At 36.5% G+C, this 21,148-nt stretch overlaps 1 protein-coding gene across 10 annotated transcripts in view; it reads left to right on the top strand.

Annotated features, from left to right (window-relative positions):
• Positions 1–21,148, top strand: part of ITCH (itchy E3 ubiquitin protein ligase) — a 71,080-nt gene that overhangs the window by 25,634 nt on the left and 24,298 nt on the right. For 5 of the 10 annotated variants that reach the window (XR_012676235.1, XM_075166264.1, XM_075166262.1 and 2 more), the window contains exons 2-10: positions 5,296–5,434; positions 8,596–8,720; positions 9,966–10,103; positions 12,307–12,349; positions 14,434–14,603; positions 15,799–16,033; positions 17,293–17,388; positions 18,717–18,891; positions 19,855–19,921. Coding sequence is in view for 9 of the 10 variants with exons in the window: in XM_075166264.1 (XP_075022365.1) it covers positions 5,296–5,434; positions 8,596–8,720; positions 9,966–10,103; positions 12,307–12,349; positions 14,434–14,603; positions 15,799–16,033; positions 17,293–17,388; positions 18,717–18,891; positions 19,855–19,921 (1,188 nt within the window). In the remaining variant the exon portion in view is untranslated. Of the gene's footprint in view, positions 1–2,573; positions 2,665–5,295; positions 5,435–8,595; positions 8,721–9,965; positions 10,104–12,306; positions 12,350–14,433; positions 14,604–15,798; positions 16,034–17,292; positions 17,389–18,716; positions 18,892–19,854; positions 19,922–21,148 lie in introns of all 10 variants that reach the window. The other 5 variants (XM_075166267.1, XM_075166269.1, XM_075166270.1 and 2 more) reach the window with 3 other exon arrangements.

The raw sequence follows: 21,148 nt of genomic DNA, 5'->3' as shown, positions 1-21,148 counted from the left end.
GAGAAATAGGGCTATTGAAGGGCAGGGCACAGGTAAATTGTTGCTTGCTGTTTCTTCCTCTGGAACTCTCCTTTTTCCTGATTAACTAATGGAGCTTGCTTTAAGTGAAGAGCCTCTGGATTTTAGCAAGTGTGCAATAAAATAAGACTCTTCAGTTTTATTGTTCAAAAATAATTAGAAAGTTTATGGCAGCTGAGAGAACTAAACAATGTGTAATGTAGTTTCTTTTTTTTTAGAAGCGTTTGGAGGCAATAGATTCTTGAAATTTTACTTAAGCTAGTTGTTAGTAAAAACTGTCTCACTACGTATACGCTTGCACATATACATGTGCTAACTCAACAAATGTTTGCAGGGCAGTCATTTCAGATGTGATTAAGCTGCTAGAATTTTTTCTGCATATTCTCAATGAAAATGATCAAATATTAATAAAATTGTTTTAATGAGTGTATTTTGCATCATTTAGAAATGAAAGTTAGCTTTAACGTGGTTCTGAATGAATGTTTTATGCTGTATGTGCTGACTGGATGACTTCAATTGAAAATTATCACCTTCAGTAATTGCGTTTGTATTACATGCAGTGTTATTTCTCCAGGTGGAAAATAGCAGCTGTTCTGTAAATGCAAATTCCTTTAGGCTATCCAGTATGTCCTTGTTGGTCTAGACGCTATTCAATTGCTTTCTTAAAGCATAAAGGATACCTAGTGAGTTTGATAGAACTAATCACAGGATTAGAATTAAGAATTGTCCTCTAAATCTTTTAAATTTAGACTACTTTTGAAATAGTTACATTAAAAGCTTTTTTACTCTAGCAGGATCTAGATTTGTGTGATGCACATCTGGAATCTAGTAATTAACGGTACTGAACTCCACTAATATAACACTATATACTACTTAAGCAAGTCGTTAGTACTTTTTTTGGTGGTGTCATATTCTCCAGTAGTTAACACTAGCATCAGCACGCTGTGGGATGCAAGAACTTCGCATTTTACCACTTTCAAAATACCTGTGGAATTATCAATTTCACAGTAATTATCCCAGTATACAGACTTCTGCTTCACATTGCAGCTTCTAAAAAGGAACTTGCGATATTCAAATTCGGTCTCCTTTTACAAATTCTGTTTTGCATGGCAGGCAGAGGGTAAGCCATACACTTGTTTAGACTGCTTGTGCTGTTATCAGTTGGTAAGTCCACACGTATAGCCTTTTGTACTCAAGATACAGGTATCAGCATCTTAAGCTAACGTTACTTTCCTTGTTGGAAATAATGTTGTGTGCAGAAAATTACCTGAGAGCTGGCACGTGTTATTTGATCTGCTTTGGGATTCAGGTTCGGTGGCTGACCAAAGATGTGCAGCCAAGGGCTGGGAGATTTGCCTGTGCTGATTAGGCAACCCCTTGGCTGGAGTAGTTGAGCCTCGCAACAGGCGGGGGCCCAAAGGGCGATAGGTCAGACATACAGGTGGATGCATGGTTTTGCAGTAGATTATGACCACAGAAGACTGCGAGGAACACGGCACGAGAGGGGATGCAGTAAGTAGTCTGGAAGTTGTAGCTAGGAGGTAATTTGGAGTCTTCAACAACCCATTCATTTTCCAGTGGGTAATCTGCTGTAGAGGACTTACTGCTACGTATCTAGTTTAGTTGGTAAGGGATGTTGAGCTGCAAATGTGTTTTAAAAATGAGTAGGAGATAAGAATATCTGGATATTTCCAAAGTGATGTCTATTTTTAATATAATAGTACACTATTTCATTTCTGTCTGTTAATATTGAAGCTACATGATGCTTTGTCCACTTTCTCCCCCCTACCCCCAAAACCAAATACTGAATTGAATTAAGTTCAAAGAATAGTAGGAATATCTGCTTGCTTTGGTGCTGGGAGGATCAGGCTAGCAGAGGTGTGAGCGTTGCGGTGTGGTAAGAGAGAAGGTTGGGCTGTAAATGAAGATTGTCTTACTCTCTTTCAGAAGTGATGTATTTCCTCTTTTAGTGAAGTGGTTTGTAGAATTACAGCCCCTGTCTGTAGACTTGATCTGACCAAGTAAAAACAAAAAACATACAGAAGCAGGTTTCTCTAAATTTGAACTTCATTTTTTAATTTAATAATTCATTTTCAGCTTTTTTCCTATGCTTGTGGATTGTGGTTTTCTGTTTCTCTTTTTTTTCTTTTTTTTTTTTCCTTTTTTCATTTTTTAAACCAAGTAATACTTGACATGGGAGGATAAACTTCTTACCCAGGACTTACTACATCAAAATAGGCAGGTATTTTCAGACATAAGAGGTACAGCAAACTTTGCGATTAGAACATAATTCGCTCTCAGTTAATTGGCAAAATTGAAGGGACAAAATCAAAAGACCTCTTTTGCCTAGGAAATGAATATTTACAGATCATGTAATAGTAGAGACTAAGCCCTTTGTAAACTATTTTCTGTACTTTGGGGAGATGGAAAGGAACTAGAAAGAAAACAAGTGTGGTAGTTTTGTTTGCAGTATAATGAATCTACTTGTCGAAAACCAGATGATTTAATTTTTGAGTTTCTGAGGATTCAAATGTTTACATTGTCTCTTCATCCAGATTCAAGATCCAGCCCGTATTATGGCTGGCAGTGGGTCCAGGTCAGGACCATCCAGTGGGTTTTCCATGAAATCACAGCTTCAAATCACTGGTAAGCCTTTTGAAAGGATATATCTTTTCTGGTTAGAAATGTAAAAGTGTTTTTCTCACAATTAAACGGAAGTTACTAGTATGTTGCATTTCAGGAAGTTTTGAGTTGTACAAAACCCAAGAGCAGTCACGCGATAAAGTTGATGGTGTTATGCCATCATTACTTGGCAGAAATATAGCTATTTTATTCAGAATTTTATCTAAAATGCATTTTGAAATGATACATTTTTGTGTAAAAAAAAAAAAGGAATAATTCTTTTTGAATGCTATTGAGTAAATTGTACAGAACAGTCCTCTTTGAAATGTAATACGATACTGCTTTCAGTTACTAACACTTGACATAATACCAAATCTAACACTTTCTCCTAACAATCTTTTTACATCTCAAGCTAAGTGAATCTGAACTGCTGTTCATTAAATTTTACTTACTGCTTCTCCCTTATTATATGTTTTTATGGCCACCATTGTAAAGGAACTTTAATAGAAGTGTTGGTGAGAGTATTACTGTAATTGGGCACCTGTAGATTGCATAGGAATGGATTTACATGACATACTTTGCTTTTTGTAGTGCCCCACCAACAGAGAAGCTGTTGAAACTTAATTACCCAGTTTTCCTCACTTTTGCTCTCTGACAGATTTTACTGAAGCATAAAAGCTGAAGCCTGGGAATGGGAGACCTGTAGATGTATGCAGGTCTATGTTTGGAAGCATCAAGGGTAAATTTTGCACCCTCAGTGTGGAAGATCTGTGGCTATATGCAGAATTTTCACAAAGTTGGTATTATGAGGATGAAAAGAATTGCCAAAAATAGATGGGAAAGCTTTAGACTAGAAAGGAGGCTGGAGCTGAGTAAGTTACTCTGGCTCCAGCTGTCACACTGAGGTCACAAGCTTGTTTTTTCTCAGTAGGCCATGAGACTTTAAGAGAGATCTTGTCCCTACAGGTTGATATTAGAGAGAAAAATTGGAGAGGTTTGGAAGGAGGTACGTCCTCCACATAGCTATGGAGAGCAGAGCTAAGGACTGAAGTGGTAATTGCTGTCTGAGGCTTGCTCCGTTAAAGACCTGTGACTCGCATAAAGAAAGTGAAGTTGAAGAAATGTCTCAGTGTTTAGAGTTGAGAATATTAAGATGTTGAATGGTTCTTAATTTCTGTAGAAGTTCAGCCACAGTCTGCAAGTTAACTATTTCCTGTGCAAGCAGGCGTTACCTTTTTGTAAACATTTCTGTGAACAGCACCCCCCACCTGCCTTACCCTCACCTCCCCATTCTGCTGTCTTCATTAGTTTTAAATGAACTTTCTGGTTGTCTGGGTAAGTAAGAACCTTGAAAGTAGGTACAGGACTGCTGGTCTGTGCTGCCTCAAAGTAGGTCTTGATGCCTTTGAGATAGCTAGTGATGTTGAGGCATGAGATGCTGTAGTATAGAAGTACTGGAGACATGAGGGGGAAGGGAAGGGGAACTATTTGTGAAAATTAGTGTTAGCTAACTAAAGTTAATTTCTGTAAGATGTCTGTAATATAGAGAGAAAGAGTTTCCCTTGGGAGTAGTTCAGAGCAGTTTATACTAAGCTACTTCTCTAAATCTCTAAAGGAGCATAGACTATAAAGGGAATCTAGGTGGATTAGCCATATGGGCTTGAATTAGTCATCTTTTTTTAAGGATGTAGTGCAGTTGAGGTGGGTGACAAAAACACAGGAGACCGAGTTGTTATTTGTTAGAACAGAGTGGAGTTCATTGATAATTGGAAATGATAATACCTTTGTCTTAAGTACTGTTTTGTGGGTTTAGTGTTGCCAAGGGGTCCAAGAACACTGCTAATCTAAGAGTCAAATGTTGGGGGTAGGCTCGTGCACACACATGCTGCTTTGGCTAAATGGAGGCAACATAGCTGCGGTGTTTGGAAAGACAGGAGCGTTGCAGTTAATGATGTTGAATGTTTTAAAAAAAAAAAAAAAACCAAACAAACAGAACAAAAAAAAAACCCCAAACCAAAAAAAACCAAAACCAAAACTGAACAAACAAAAAACCAGAACGCACACCAAATTAAAGCTCTAGAGCTGCAAGTCCTGTCCAGATTTTGTTGTTTCTAGAACAGTAGGTAGTTACTGGAACTCAGAGTTTGCCTTTAGTTAGTTTTTCTGTAAGTTTGGTTTGATATAGAAAACTTAACGCAAAATTCTTTTTTCTTAATGATGTTCTTTTCACCAGAGGTGGTGGCAGTTTTCCATGATTCCTTAATGAGAGAGACAGATCATGTTTTGAGCTTTTTAACAAGCAAGTGTAATAAACTCAGGAATTCTCTTGGCTGGTGATAGGAAGAGGTTGGAGAGGATATTTTCTACTTTCAACACCTAAGCGCTTTTGTGCATCTTATACTAATTATTATTAATTATAGTGTCTGATGTTATAGAAGTACTGTTGCATGTTTTAGGATTTGTGTGAGCTATAGCATTGTATAAAATGATCTGGAATGCAAGAGCATTTTTGTCCATCTAATGTATTTTTTCTTCTTGACCGTTATTGTCAGGCGTCAATGACCTGATACTTGAATACTGAAGCACACAACTGAAAAATATTATTTGCAATTGAAATCTTATTGAGTAAATTATTACTTTTCTCTTTCTTGACAGTGATTTCAGCAAAACTAAAAGAAAAAAATAAATGGTTTGGACCTAGCCCTTATGTGGAAGTCTCAGTAGATGGACAGTCAAAGAAGACAGAAAAATGCAACAATACAAATAGTCCGAAGTGGAAACAGCATCTTACAGTGTATGTTTGATGGTTTTGTTTTCCAATTTATTTGAGCTAAATTAATGCAATTGACAGTGGAATTAAGGGTTGACTTTCTATTTTAAGCAAGGCATTCAATGTTGAATGATATGAAGATATTTGTGTAATTTTTGGAACAAATATACTACAGTCTGGAATATATATTTACAAACTATTGCATTATGTCCTATGGAAAGGACCCAGTGCTTATGAAGGAATGTATTCTGTATTAATGTATGTGGCATATCAAAGGAGCTTTAATTCTGTGAGTAGTAAGGAAAGTAAGGTAGTTTGATATTAAAACTGACAGTCCCATGCACGTTTTTGTTGTCACATTTAAGGTTATGGTGTTTCAGAAATACCATGGCTGAAAAGCACAGCTGTTCTTTGTGTACCGCTTTGTTGTGTACCACGCCATAGCGCAGGTAGTTAGCTCTGTCTTGCGCACGTCTGAACTCAATCACAAGTACAAAATTCCTGATTAATTTGTGCCTTCAGATTACAAAACTAACATTAGATTCAGGACGAACACAGCTGTTGATGTTTGCTTGGCCCAGTATTTGTGTTGTGAGATGATAGGAAGTATAAAGCACAGAAGAAAAATCATCTGCAGCTTTTATAAAATGTAGTTTTCTCTTAAGAATGTGTCACATGGAACACTGGCATAAAGGTCAGTTTTGTGCTTGCACATTTGCTTATGCTTAAATTCTAGATTATTATTCTTGAGGCGCCTTGAACATTCCTGCCTGATGAAAAGCTTTTTTGTGCCTGTTCTTTTCTTGTAATTCAGATTATTATGAAGTTTTAGTTACTATTTACCTTACTTTCCACTGCAAAGAAGTATTTTAAGAAAAAGAATACCGTATGCTTTACATGCATATCAATGTGCAAGAGCAGAATTTTCTTTCAGTTTTTAAAGCCTGCCTTTTTTCCTTTCTTTTTTTTAATTGAAATGTTTGTGGCTTGTGCTGTGCAAGTCCACATAATAATACATGGGCAATTTTTGCTCTTGTTCAATAAGTGCCAAACAGAGACACGCAATGCATATCAACTCCATTGAAGATTACACTAATGCTACATGGAACTTAGTGGAGTAAGTTAATTGTTTTTTAGGAAATATTTCAACACAGTTGCTTACATTCAGATTCAGAATAAAAAGGAAAAGTGTAATGGCTTCTGTAAATGGGAATGGACCATGGGTTCCTCTTCTAGGAGGCACTGTTAGGTGGAGCTGCATATTCTGAAGGGACTGTCTGACTGTGAAAGTCTGAACTTATCAATCATATACAAGTGAAATTATCCACTGAGAAAATAAAGTCATTTGTAATACCTGTTTCTCCCAGTTAAAATAATTTAAAAATATATAAATGTTAGAAGTTCCTTACAGAAAAAGAATATCAGTATTAAAAATTACTTTGAAGTTGCTGTTAGGGATTTTTTAAAAAAACCCAGAAATATCTTCGTACAATGTCAGCAACTGATACTGACATAAACTTGTTTCTCTGTTGTAAGGCTTCTCAAAACTCAAGGAAGCATGAGGGGCAGGTGAATATTTTACCTCTAAGAGCAACTTTATAGTAAAAAAAAGTTTTGAATCCATTCTTAATTGTAGTATCAGCTATTTTGTGATGCTCATCTTTCTGCTGTTGTCAGAATACTTTTAAGAAGGAAAAAGAAAAATCTAGGCTTTCAGGTTTTTCTTATCATTGGGAGAGTTCCTTTATTCTCCAAGATTTACCTGATCACATACACTATCTCAGCTGTCATCATCTTGCTGCAAAATGTTTGGTGAGATTTAGCAGTTTTGAAATGAGCATGGTTTGATTCAGCTTGTTTTGGAGCTAGGGGGGGAAGACTAAGTAACTGCTGTGGCAGAAAATATTTCTGTTTGCATATCTTTCTTCTCCAGTAAGGGGCTCTCCCAGTACATTACTGCTGGCATAGATCTGGGAGGGGAGGGTCTTACAGCATAGGTAATCCTTGATAAGAGATTTCAGGTTTAGGGAGTGACTCTGCTGATGGCTTTTCTAGGAGCCGAGATACACCTCCTCTGCCACAGGTTGACAAATTCAAACTGTGTGTTTGGCAGAGGCTACTGTGCTGTGGTTTTATGACCTTACCAGTCCACAAGGTTTTTCAGAGAGAACTTTGGCTCTTGTTTAGACTATATAGAGGCTTACATTGCCACTGTTTGTACTGTGCCTGCTCCCTGGAAGGCATCTTTCCAGATTGTAGCATCATGCTTTGAGTGAAGTTCAGATTTTTGTGTCACTAAAACAAGTAAAAATTTAAGAAAAGCCTCAGGGAAGTAAAAGGGCGGTAGAAACAAATGGTTGAATTCTTCTTTGAATTACTTGATTTGGAATGAAGAGAAACTGTTGTGATAGCTGGGTGCATAAGGGACTTTTCTGGTAGTAAACCTGGAACCAATTCTCCAAGGACATAGTCAAATTAGCACACTGTAGAAGTAATACATCCTACTCCTGGAAATGGTGAGGGAAGTTTTTGAATTGTTAAGCCATGGAAGATGTAGTGTGTTCTTCTGTTCTCAGTAAAAGCATTGTGAAGCCAGAAGTATACTAGTAAAATGTTAAATAATTTTATATATATTCAGCTACTTTGTCATGATATGATGTAAATATGTGCCAGCTTATTAGGGGAACAGTCATCTTCTAAAAATAGTTGAAATAATTTTTGGTATTTCCGAGTACTTCCCTTTTTATGGGATATCCTAAAATTTTCTGATAACCTCTTCAGAAAGCAAATTTGCTGTCTTCCCTCTCTGTGTGACAAACTCTCACATCAAGGTAGGCAAATGCTGAACACTCGGGAAATGTGAATCTGCAAGAATCAGTCTTTTTTTCTAATCCTAGTTAGACTCAGATGCTAATTGTGAGCTGGTAGTTTTTCTATAGATATTTCCCTTAAAATGGTAATAATAAAACATATACTCAGTCTGTGTACAGTCTTGCAACAGTCTTTTACATGACATATAAACGTCACTGCATACTAGAATGTGATAATTAGACATGGTATGATGTTACCACCATTATTTCTTTGTTTTTAAATAATTTTAAGTGACAGTTGAAGTAGATTGCTCTGTTCTCCCACTTCCCCTGCCAACAAATCCCCTTACGCAGTGCTCAACTTTTTCTTTTCAGAATTGTCACTCCTGCAAGTAAATTAAACTTTCGAGTCTGGAGCCATCAAACTTTAAAATCTGATGTCCTTCTGGGAAGTGCTGCTCTGGATATTCATGAGACTTTGAAATCAAATAGTATGAAACGTAAGTATGAGATTAACAATACCTTGGGATGCTGCAGAATTTGTCAGGAATTGTCTGTAATGAGTGCTGTGTGCAACTCTGTAGATGGCCCTTAAGAATTCCTTTTGTTGCTACAGATTGCATTTATGAGCTTCCTCCTACTTTTTCAGTGTAATCTTTCTTCGTTATACATAGTCTGCTATGATGTCATTGAAAACATGGTATTTTTCACTTTGCTAGTATGTGCAAGAGTGAAGGCCTAATTAAAAAAAAGAGTGTTTCCTTTTATATAGCTTAAAAATGCTGATATGTTCCTGGTGCTAGATCAGGAAATGTGTGAAGTTACTTTTGTTCTAAATAGTGTTACAGGGATATGTTGTATTATTTCATGCATCTTAGAACTAGCTAGTCTTTAGGCAGTATGTGCATCCTATGAAGCTTGAAAGAGAAATACAGAATTCTACACACCCGTTACAGAATTCATGTTGCTACAGCATATAGCTTTGTGCTGTCATACTTATGCTCTGTCCTTTAAAGAAGTGTTTGCTTCCGGGCTTTGAGATGTGGGCATTGTAAATGCAGCATGTTGATAGCAGTGTAATAACCTGTTCTCCTGACTGTGTTACTGTCCTGCTGAATCTGGGTGAGAATTACCTTGGGTAACTCCATTGTTCTGTATGACACCAGAAACCCTGCTGTAATGCGCTGGATTTTGTTTCAAACCATTTAATCAAGAACGTTTATTTACAGTTCTGAAAGTTATTTACCCTGAAAATACCTTTGGTCTGGGGATATGATGCAAAATCTTCACATACTAAACGTGAATCTTGATGTCATTAGATAAATGCGAAATATTTTAATCAGAAGATAGAATTGATATCTGCTCTGTATGAAGAATAAGGTGAATTACGTTTCCTAACTATAGGTTTTTGAGGACAGGTGTATTAAATGCTTTAGAATTGTGGGCAGAAATGTGAGACTCAATCTCTGCTGTAATGATAATCCTTTCTTTAGGCAGCAATAAGCTTATTCTCCAGTTTTCCCCTTTTTGTAGAAATAATAGCTTTTTACTGATATCTGGAAATGATTAGTTTTAGCACACAAAACTAAAAATCAGAGAGAGACAGAGCTGTAGTTCTGGGTTTTGTTTTGTTTGTTTTTTTTTCTTCCTCTTGATCACTGTGGTTTATGATGGGCTTCTTGAATAAAATGCACTTTTTTGTCATGTAGTAAGATAAACTCCCATTCTTTTCTGTACTTCTTCAGTTGAGCAGGTAGTGGTGACATTGCATCTTGTTGGTGACAGAGAACCAGCAGAAGTGGTAGGAGATTTGTCTGTCTGTCTAGATGGGATGCAGGTAGATCCTGAGCTCCTAACCAATGGTGATGCCTCAAGTACAAGAAGTAAGTAACTTTCAATTCAAATGTGCCCTCTACATATATCTGGTAAACAATTTTTTTCTGGAAGCTTTAACACAGTGTTTTAAGAATCATAATAACAGTGGTTTTATAAATTCCTGTTTGTAGAGACCAGAACTCTTATGCATTTTTATTTGAGGTGGGGTCATAGTCCACAGTGAAGATTTTCAGCCTTACTGTAATGAAAATAGGATCAGCATCTTTATTTTCTGGAATTTGCTAACTTACATCTAGCAATCCCAAACTTTAATGAAAGCCTCTAGCTTCCTTGAATATTTAACAACATCATAAACAGAAAAGAATATAAAATAAGTTAGTTTGATCTCATAATAATAAGAAGAAGTATTCTGCTCACTAGGAGACATGGGTTTATATTCGTTTTTCTTAAAATATCTCATTTAAATAAATGTTTTCATAGATTTTGCTCTGTGGAGTGCTGCAGAGAGGGATCTGCTATTCTGTTTAGTTGGTGTCTTCAGTTTCAGATAACTAGTATGATTTTTAACTGAAAATCTTGAATACATGTAAAATGTGTAATTACACTAAAATAAAAAATAAGGGGTTTTAATTCCATTGGTGCAGGACAGACAATGGAGCATTTTTGAGGGTATTGTACGTTGCAAGGTAGAACTAGATAAGATGATACTTCTCCAGAAGGCAGCATTAGAGAGGCTGTCTGCTGTAGCGACTAGCTAGGCAGTTAATTGGCAAATTTTAGGCTTCTGGGGTTTTTTTTTAAAGGACTAGAGGAAGTTGCTTTGAGATTCCATCTAAGTATCATAGGAAAATTGAATTAACACACTAGCGTTGTAACCATTTATTTCTTAAAGCTTTTAGTCCGTCTTTCTTGGCAGCTTGTTAAAAGGATCAATCACGTGATCTGATGGTGTGGGATGTTTTTTGTAAATAAAAGCCAAATGCTGGGATAGTGTGGGGCTTGTAGAGCAGGGCTGAGGTGTGTTGATGGAAATACCTAGTGAAAGTAACAAATTTTCCTCTTATGCAATACTTGTTTTTCATCTGTGCTTTCTTCCATTTCCTGAAATTCACCTACTGAGAAAAAGGTGCTAGCGAGTAGAAAAAGGCAAGCAGGTAGTGGAATTGAGTACTATATAAAGATTTGGTCTTGGCAGTAAAGACAGACGTTGGCATACCAAGCCAGACGTTCAGCAGAGGGTTCCCGGATAATCAGGGGACTGGAGCACACGAGGAAAGAGTTAAATCTTAAAGTAGTCTAAGACATTCTTATTGTACAGGCTAAAAGTACTTACAGACAAATACGTTGTTTATTGAGTAGTTTTTTAAATTAAGATTTCTGTTTCTGGGATTAAAATCGCTTCCATGCATAGCCCACTAACAGCACATTATCATAAGCCTTTACAGGACTACATCCTTGTCTTTGGCTTAGATCTGTAAATAATTCCCATCAGAATTGATAACTGATTTCTTTGTTAATGACATTTGTTTAATTCTACGGAAATAAAGTATTTGTGCAGTCTATGTGAATGAGCAGTTCTGTGCTGCATATTTAAGTATTGCAAATGCTGGCACAAAAGGCAAATATTTCCAAGCTGGCTGAATAAGCAGTTGCAAAACATTTGCAAATCTAGGCTGAGCTGCTATAATTCTGTTTGGAGTGCAGCCATATTTCGTACCTGCTTGAATGCCTTTATGCTAAATAATTTACAGAAAAAGGGAAGGGTCCAGGCTAGAGAGCCCCAGAAAACAAAGCCCTCTGCTTGCTAGCCAACCAGAGAGAAGATTTTAGAGAAATTGTTGCCCTTCCTGCTCTGCCTGTCATCATTGAAAAGGGAGAGAATATGAAAAGCCAGCTCCACCTGAAGGGTGGAGAACACTGCTTGATACTGCTACAAAGATAGGAGACAATGTTATTGAACTGTGTGTGTTTAGGAATATTCATACAGTCAAAGGATATCCTGTTATATCTTCCATAAGGTGAAAATATTACTCACAGTGGCAGTGGTTTAAAAAAAACGTATACACACAAACAGAGAGAGAGAGAGACATGGAAAATATACAGTTTTGAAATAAGACAGTAGATAAGCAGCACATAGTGAATCACTTCCACATATGAAAGAAATGTAAGCATTAAAGACTGCTTCTTTTCTTGGAAGTGATTCAGAATGTTGCTTATACTTTTATTGTCTTTTTCTTTCTGGTATTTAAGGTCCTACACAGAACGATAGCTCCAAAGTAAGGAATGATACACGGTAAGACTTTTTTCCTCTTTTTTTTTTACACTGCCTTTTAGCATTTGCAGTTTTGAAGGAGGAATTGTATGTTTTATAAAGAAGACAACTGAAAAATTTCTGACTATGCCCTGCAACAGCATCTGTTAAGATCTGAGCATGTCCTAAACAAAAATACTGTACCATTGTACATTCACATATTAAATTGTTTTCCGTATGAGCCCCATCTTCTAGCTTCAGCTTGCCTCCCTACCTGACTGATCTTTTGTTTTTTTCCCTTTGTGTTCCTCATCCTTCTCCCAATGATTAACTGAAGTAAAATATTTTTTAAAAAAAATATCCCACTGGTGGGTAAATAGTGCTGGTTATTTTTACACTGTTTTGCTCTATAGCATGGAGGTATTAGAAATATATTTAGCTTTGTTAAGAAGATACTAAAAGCTCTCTAGCAGTTGCAGTGTTTTAAGGTCGATACCGGATTATGTACCCTGCTGCTTGGTAGGATAAAAGTGTGACCATATTTGATGGTGGATTGACCTGCAATGAGCGCCATGCCACTTTAGTTCCTAGTACTACAAGTATTTTAAGGATCTGTACAGTGCACAACACTCTTGGATGACATCTAGAGTAGCTAATAAGTTAAATTTCACTGTTGTTTTCAATAGATTGTAACTCTCTTAGCTATGTTGTCTAAAGTCTTTCCATGAAAGTTTATTTTTGTTCTGTTTCCTGTTCATGCTCAGAAGGTTTCCATGCTTGCGTATTCAGACTGCCTGAGTATGTAATAGTATAATAATAATAATAATAATAATAGCTTGATTTGGTTTTAGACCAACCAGTGGGGTTTTTGGTGTTCATTAAAGGTCCATTTTGAGGATCATGTAAACGATCTGGAATATGTCTAGCAGTGGTTATTGTTACATGTATAATAATGTTTTGATACGCATTTTTATGCCTTAAGCCAACTACTCAAATACACTAAAGATAAAAGATTACACTTTTGACTTTAATGTTCAAACAACAGAAGTATGCTTTCTGGGACTGAGGAAAACCTAAGCTATAGCTCTTAAAACCTTCAGATCACTAATGATTTGTACACGCTTTCATAGTCATTTACTTTGGGGTTGGTGTGGTATGACATGAATTATGTGCACCACACCTGGCATAGAGCAAAAGTGTGCTTAACAATGATATTGAGGTCAAATGTACATGATTCTACTTGATCCTCTATGACTTGTGACTTAGGCTTACCTACTGGGTTTTATTTTGTATACATTTAAAGGAATGCAATTTTAGAGGTAGTGGGTTGAAACCATAACCTATGGTTTTATTACTGATGGCCTATGTACTTGACCTCTCAATCCACTAGAATTTTAGTTGACAATCTTTTTATTTTGCTTAACGTATTCTGAAAATAAAATGCTTCAGAAATAAAAATGTAGATACCTGTAACTCTGCTTAAGGAGCTACAAATATATCAGAATAATACACCGTTAGGTATAACTGCACAGTACAGAATGGGTGAGTACGGCTATTTAGTTTCTTAATCCTTGTAAAGTTGAGAAGCTTATATTCATAGCTGTTGGTCAAAACTTTAATGCTTAGCCCTAAATTCTCCAGCCCTTTCCAGAATTGAGTTTAGGGGGAATATTGGTGGATGCGTAATTAAGTTTTCTAAAAATTTGAAGCATTCTGTGTGTTCTGAGCATATGCTAGCCCTGTGGAGCAAATGCACACAGGCTGTTCTCAGGTCTTAGTCAGCTTCTCATCTCATTAGAGACAAGTGGAATTCATGGGCGGAAATAGCTGAGCAGCAAAATCCAGAGCCTGGGCCTAAAGGCAGGTGTATCAAGTTGGGAAATGAAAGAGGAGATTTCAGTGGCAGATGTTATATACATCTATTTCACAACCTTTTCATCAGTTGAGGTTTCGTGTACCTCAGGAGATAAACTTAGTATGTTCATGCAGATGTATAGGTTTTTGTAATTATTATGAATGTAAGAATCTCACCTAGCATAACTGTTACATTCTAGAGTCTTCCATAAAGTTTAACGTCATCCATACACTATTAGAACAGTTCTCCTTTCTGTCTTTTCCTGCAAAAGAACTCACTCAAATGGCCTTGAAAGCTGTGAAGATGCTGCTCCCAATGAAAACAAGACTGTTAATGGCAGTGATTCTCCATTACTCACAAATGGAAACTGCAAACCTTCTAGACCTCCCAGGCCTTCTAGACCACCTCCACCCACTCCCCGCAGACCCACTTCAGTAGCTGGTATGTATTCTAGGGCCAGGCATTCATTTCAAAACTGCACAGTCTTTGAATGAACATATCTGTTTCTGATGCTGATTTTTAACTACATTTTTTCACAGTAAATTCTTTGGCAGGTAACTTCCGAAGGACTATTTTTTAGCTTGCATTCAGTACTTGTTTAATCATTGTTCCTATCATTAGAAATTTCTTGCTTCCATGTCTGCTAAGTAATGATTGCAGTGATACTGCTACATATAGTAGAGCTGGGACCAAAAAAACACAAGTGAATGCTACTACTGCACTAAGACATCCACTGAGTTTGAGGCTTGAAATGAAATCTGCTGAAGGACTCACAGAACTGTCTCAAGTTGATAATACCGGGTTTTTAAATACTAGTTATTTGTTTCTGCAGTTCTAATTAAATTCTGTGAAATAGCAGCACTTAAGACATGAATTACTCTTTTGGACTGAAATGGATAGATTTTTAAAAAATTTTTGTTTCTGATTATTTAAAAACTATAAAACTTTAAGACAAGTAGCCCTGAAAAGTTAGTTGATGTTTTTAGGGTAACTCCTTTACCCCATACACTGCCATCTGTTTCAGTAGTCTCATTATTACAATTGCTAAATGCTGAGTCTGGATGGGAAACTGCAATATAGTACTTACTTTAAAAGATTAATCCAGTGTAGTTCAGTAATACGGCCTGACTTGTATACAACTTTTAATCCCACCCACCAAATGGTGTTCAGAAAAAACTGAAAACGTTTAAAGAATGTATGTATTCCCCTCCCATTCCGGTAATTTCTTTCCATACAATGTCAAATCTCTTTTTGAAAATTTTATGCTTACTATCTCATAAATTATTATTCCAAATAGTAAATGGAAAATAATTAACTCATCAATGCAAGAAAGTAGTTTTTTGCTTATAATCATTTAGTGTTTACAGCATGCAGACAACTTGCTTTGGTAAATATGATTTATTCTATCAGAAATATCAAAATTGTGCCGTTAATAGCAATTCTTGGATTAAAGCATCTTTACAAAGTGAGACAAAATTGCTTTTTAGTTTTCGTGTAAGCTGTAAAATGTGTGCACTTTGAAATACCAGTTCTTGCATGTTTTCTTTTATAATTTACAACTTCTAAAATAGATTGATGATAAATATCAGTTAAAGACTTTTTTTTTCCCCCATCTTGGATATCTCTGACATCATAGCAAGTGTAAATGGTCCGTCATCCACATCCACAGAAAATGATGGGGCCAGTGCAGGATCACTGGCAGGTACAACTGCAAATACATCTTCAGAACAGAGCCCTGAGGGGGCAACAGCTGCAACAACAGCTCCTGCAACTGCTGCACTCACCACACCTCCAGTATCAAGACAAGTCCAGCCAGTAAATCCTCCACCTCAGGCACTTACTACAGTCAGTCAAGGTCCTCTTCCACCTGGGTACGACGAGTTTTATGATTTTTTTTTTTTTTTGTGCTGACATTTCTGGTTTTACTTTATTTTACTTCCAGTAAGTGTAACAAAACATTCGTAACATCTGCCTTTTGGTGCATAACAAAAAGCCCCCCCTGATATTAATTTGGAGGTTTTCTTAACTGTTTTGTATGGTAGGCCTTCAAGCATAGTTTATTCAAGAAAACAATTAATCTTTTAGATATTTTTGGTACTTGTCACACATTCCCATGTCAGCGAAACATAGAAGTTTTAAATAGTGTGACAGCTTGCTGTCTTCAAATTAGAATGAAGTCAGGTAGTAAAGTATTGGTATAGGTAAATAGAAGAAAAGCTGCTATTGCAGTACATCATCTGCAATATGTCCTGAAGTTTTGGACTTCATATTGCAACTCCTGGGAGTAGCCTGGGCACACTGTTGTGTTTCAGGCACATGTGGAATTTGCCAGATGGTTGGCCTGTTGCCTCAAAGCTCTCATTTAGATTCTAAACTTTTAAAAAAACAAAGTTCCTGGACTCTTTGAGAGAGGCAAAGCAAAAGCTTCCCATTGTGAATGGTGTAATTGGTGAAATATCTGCCTTAATTTGCAGTCTGAATTACCTCGCTTACAGGATAACTGTGAAATGTAAAAGTAGTCTTGAAAACATCGGTTGTTGCTTTACCATTTTGATTTCAACAGAAATGGCAAATTAGCATGCTTTTTTCCCCGCGATGCTACATTTGATGCAAATACAGGCCTAAGTCACTATCCCAAATGCTTCATATGCAGAAAATACGTGACCAGTACCCTTATGATGAACTCTGCATATACGTGATGTGTGCAAAATTTGCATATTTTGAGGATTTAAATTGAATTAATGTTACTCTAAAAGGGGATTATGCTCTAGAGATGATTCTGTTCAACCGGTTATTGATATACTTCATATTGAATACAAAACTTTGCTTCATTGCTTGCTAAAATTGTATGTGTAGGCATGAATTTTAGCTTCAGTTTCCCAGAAACTGAAGATGATCATGTAGAATGTTTTTTGTATTCTAGTTGACGTAGAATTACTGTTAATATGAACATTGTACCACTGTATATTGTACGGCATTTTGGTGCATCTCGTGACCCAAGTGTTAGTTTCGAGCATTTTATTTAGAAATAAGCATTTTATGAAAACAAATATTTCTCATCTTTGTACAGTAGATGAATGGTTGGAGTAGTTTGATCTGGAGGAAGATAAAAATATTGTTTTATTTTCAGTTGGGAGCAAAGAGTAGACCAACACGGTCGAGTATACTATGTAGATCATGTTGAAAAAAGAACAACGTGGGATCGACCAGAGCCTCTTCCTCCAAGGTGAGCCAGGATAAGTCATGTGATTGTCTAGGACATGTCTGGATTTTTCAGGAATTAATTCACTGACAGTTCACTAAAGTGAGAATGTATGTTTGTAAATAGAAGTGTGAACCCGGTGCAAACAATTGCTTCAGGTTGTCTACAAGGAGTTCTGCAAAAATGCATAGTACATAGTATGGAAAAGAGTTGAATGTCAAAAATAACAGAATCTGAATTTCCTGTCAAAGATTAAGCAAGTGCATCTTTACTGAGAAACAGATTGAAGTTAAAGACAATAGTCACCCCCAACTATAAAAGAGAACCAAAACCACAGAAAAGTATTTTGGCATTGAGGTAACTATCAGCTTGAGCAGGAGTGCCCTTAGTTACCTCTTTACCCTGAGGTTACTGTTTGCAATCCTTTGATCTTGTCTCTGGGTTCTCAGCTGCTAATTTACTATGCTCTCATAAACCAGCTTTGGTTATTAGACTTTTCCAGCTGTTAGCATCAGAACAGCCAGTGATGTTAGTCTCTACATGGAAGCGATGTTCACGTTTGTTCTATGTTTCTTATTTCTTAAAAATTGTAAGAAAAACGTAAGAAATATTCTGTTGCACTTCATTCATGCTCAAGTGGTTCCACACGCTATACAGAATTACAAAGTAAAAACGTGGGATAGTAAAGAGAACTTGATATTAAAGAACAAAAACTGGCAGACAGTCTCATAGAGGGAACCCACCTGTCATACTCAGTTTATTTTGAACTCTTTGAGAGTATTGGCTAGTGTATTACTTAAACTTATTCAGAATAAGTTTTGTAAATAGTACTGATTTCATATGAACTGAAAATAACTAAAAAAAACCCAACCCAAAACCAGACCAAACCAAAAAAAAAAAAACCAAAACCCAATGCCCACACCTTCCTTTTCTGCCAAATTAGGGTGTGGGGAAATCTTGCATTGTACGGCCCAAACTGTCAGGGATTTTGCTGTCTTTTTAGGAGAAACCAGCAGACAATAGTCTTATTGGTTGGGCAGGATAAATGAAGTAATGACAGTATAGAATTGACAGTGGTTTGTGTAGCTCTTAAACTATTCCAAAAAATCCTGAAAGTACAGTGGATGGAATGAGTCTGACTTGGTATAGTATGCAACAAAGTAAAAGCAATTATCCTCAAACAATTTTAACTCTTACATAGTTTTAGTGGAGGATAAAAGGAGAAAAAAATGCCTGCTGATGAGCCCATGCTTTATATCCACTTCCAACATACTGCCTGTTTGCCTGAGAGTTCTTCTGAGCTCTTAAAGTTGTCTGCTATTGAGAACTGTTGCTTGTAATTTTTTTAAAAGCTGGGAGCGACGAGTTGACAACATGGGGAGAATTTATTATGTTGACCACTTCACTAGAACAACAACGTGGCAGAGACCAACGTTAGAGTCTGTCCGAAATTATGAGCAGTGGCAGCTTCAGCGCAGTCAGCTTCAAGGAGCTATGCAGCAATTTAATCAGAGATTTATCTATGGGGTAAGGAATATAATGGTGACTATAAAGGTTAAGTAAGAGAGGTATCTTTTTCAAATTTTCAACCCATTAGTCTCTTCTGCATATTGAAAGTATATATGTATTTGGGTTTTGGGCATGCTTGCGGGTGACTTTTCCCCATGAAGATACCAGACTTTGTTATGGTTTATTGTTTATGATAATGTAGTATCTTTGTGTGTGTAGCATGGCAGGAAGTAATAATTGCTAACCTTAGTTCATGTCCTTACAATGACTGCAGGCAGCACATGCAGTGTAATGTTTTTTATTTGTCAGCTGAATATAGGTGGTGTATCTTTTATTAATAAAAGCCATTGGTTCAAAACAAACTACAGCTTAGTAATAAGGTGGTTTATTTGTATTGTGTCTTGTATTGGCTTGGCCAAAGACCTGGAAGGTAAGCAAGCTCACAGGACATATTCCTCCTTCTGTAAAATGAAATATGCACAATGAATGTTATGAAAGCAGGGAAATTGAAAATAATCCTTCCAGAATTTTAAATCCATTGTTTACTTCTGATGAATAGTAGACTTTAGATAACTCCAACTCATGCTGCTAGTTTATCAAGAATGGTGTAGGTTCTAAATTTGCTCTGTGTGTAGAGAATAAAAATGGACCTCATAAATGGTGGTAGGGAGAACTGTCATGAATGCATGAATTAAGTGGTTTGGTTTCTGATTGTTTCGGGTGGTACTGTACTAATTTCCCTTCTGCGTAGGCAGGGGCACTAAACAAAGAATCATTATTTTCTTGGCATTCTAGTTAATTAAGCGTGCCAAGGTCTGTAAAATAGGCCTTCTCTGTGGAGAAAAATAAATTGTTGGCATCTTTGCTTATACGTAACATTAACAAAATGCATTTACTTCAATAATTCATGATAGCTATGGTAGAACATCTGGAAAGCAAATGACTAGTCATTAATGCATCAATTGTTTGTGTGACTTGCAGAACCAGGACTTTTCATCCACACAGAACAAAGAGTTTGATCCTCTTGGCCCTCTGCCACATGGATGGGGTAAGACTGACTTGAAAGTGTTTTGTAGTGCAATGTAATTAAACATTAAAGCATACTTCTGCCAAATTATTTTGTCAGCTCTTCTAGGCTAGTTTTTTTAAATGAAAATCTGGATTAAAAATCTTTTAAAATTAAATCTAATCAAATGTGCTGTTTTAAAACAGAGTCCTGAAAAGGATGTGCAGTTTCGAAGTAGATTAGAAACTATAAAGTATTCTGATTTACTCCCTGTAACTATCATAATACCTTCTTTCACACTGTCATCCTTTTTTACCACTTTCATTAGGCAGGATTCCACCCACCATCCCATTCCTGCCCAATCAGACTCCAAATCCCCTCTAAATCAGACTGCCAAATTCCCTTTCCAAGCCAATTCTTGGAGAATTTTGTTGGTCTGAAAATGTTTTTTATAATGACAACTAACTACTTCTTGACTTGCCCCTCTCCCTGGAATAAGTTTGGTTTTGTACTTTACAGGGTTGACAATTTACAATTAATGTAATTGGGGGGATGTACAAAAATGTAAGTGTAAAACTAATTTGTGATGTGACTATCAAGCAGATAATAAGAATTCAAGGTTCATGATACATAGGCAAAGTTTGCAGAATTGTGTAATTTTAAATCAAGTAATTACTTGGCAGAGTTAGACCTGGGTTTTTGGCTCATCTGTTTTTCAAACATAACTATTTGGATTTTTAGTTCTGGTACTGATGCAATTTCATGCCATAAAATTGTTGTTCCCCACACCTGTGCTTTGTTGCACTACATATATAACATTTCAAAGAAAGTTCTTTAGGCTGGCATTGCCCAGGAAACAACAAAACTGAGTTTCCACATCATGTTGAATTCTGCTATCAGTGTAACTCTCATAGACAAGTGTCTACTTCCAGACTTCTCTTGTAAACTGAAGCTTTTTACCTGTGGTGTTCAGATTTTGGCCTGTTTTTATAATTTGTAGTCTATATTCTGTATTTCTCTTGCAACACTAAATAAAAATTGCATAAGGAATTATAGAATGGTACAGAAGACCAAGCCGGGGCATTTATCATAAGCTTTGTTCGATCATGGGCATACACTAAACTATCTGAGAGAAAATATAAATGTATTTTCTTGGAAACTGCATTGATCGTTTTTTATTCCCTGCTCATAATTTGAACATGAAGCCCTTCTAATTTCTTGGTACTTGCGTTTACGTCTGTTACCTATTTTGTGTTTACTGTCTATATT

The sequence above is a fragment of the Calonectris borealis genome, chromosome 17 (assembly GCF_964195595.1).
Source record: "Calonectris borealis chromosome 17, bCalBor7.hap1.2, whole genome shotgun sequence".
NCBI classification, from domain to species: domain Eukaryota; kingdom Metazoa; phylum Chordata; class Aves; order Procellariiformes; family Procellariidae; genus Calonectris; species Calonectris borealis.
This window is presented reverse-complemented; position numbering and strand designations above follow the sequence as displayed.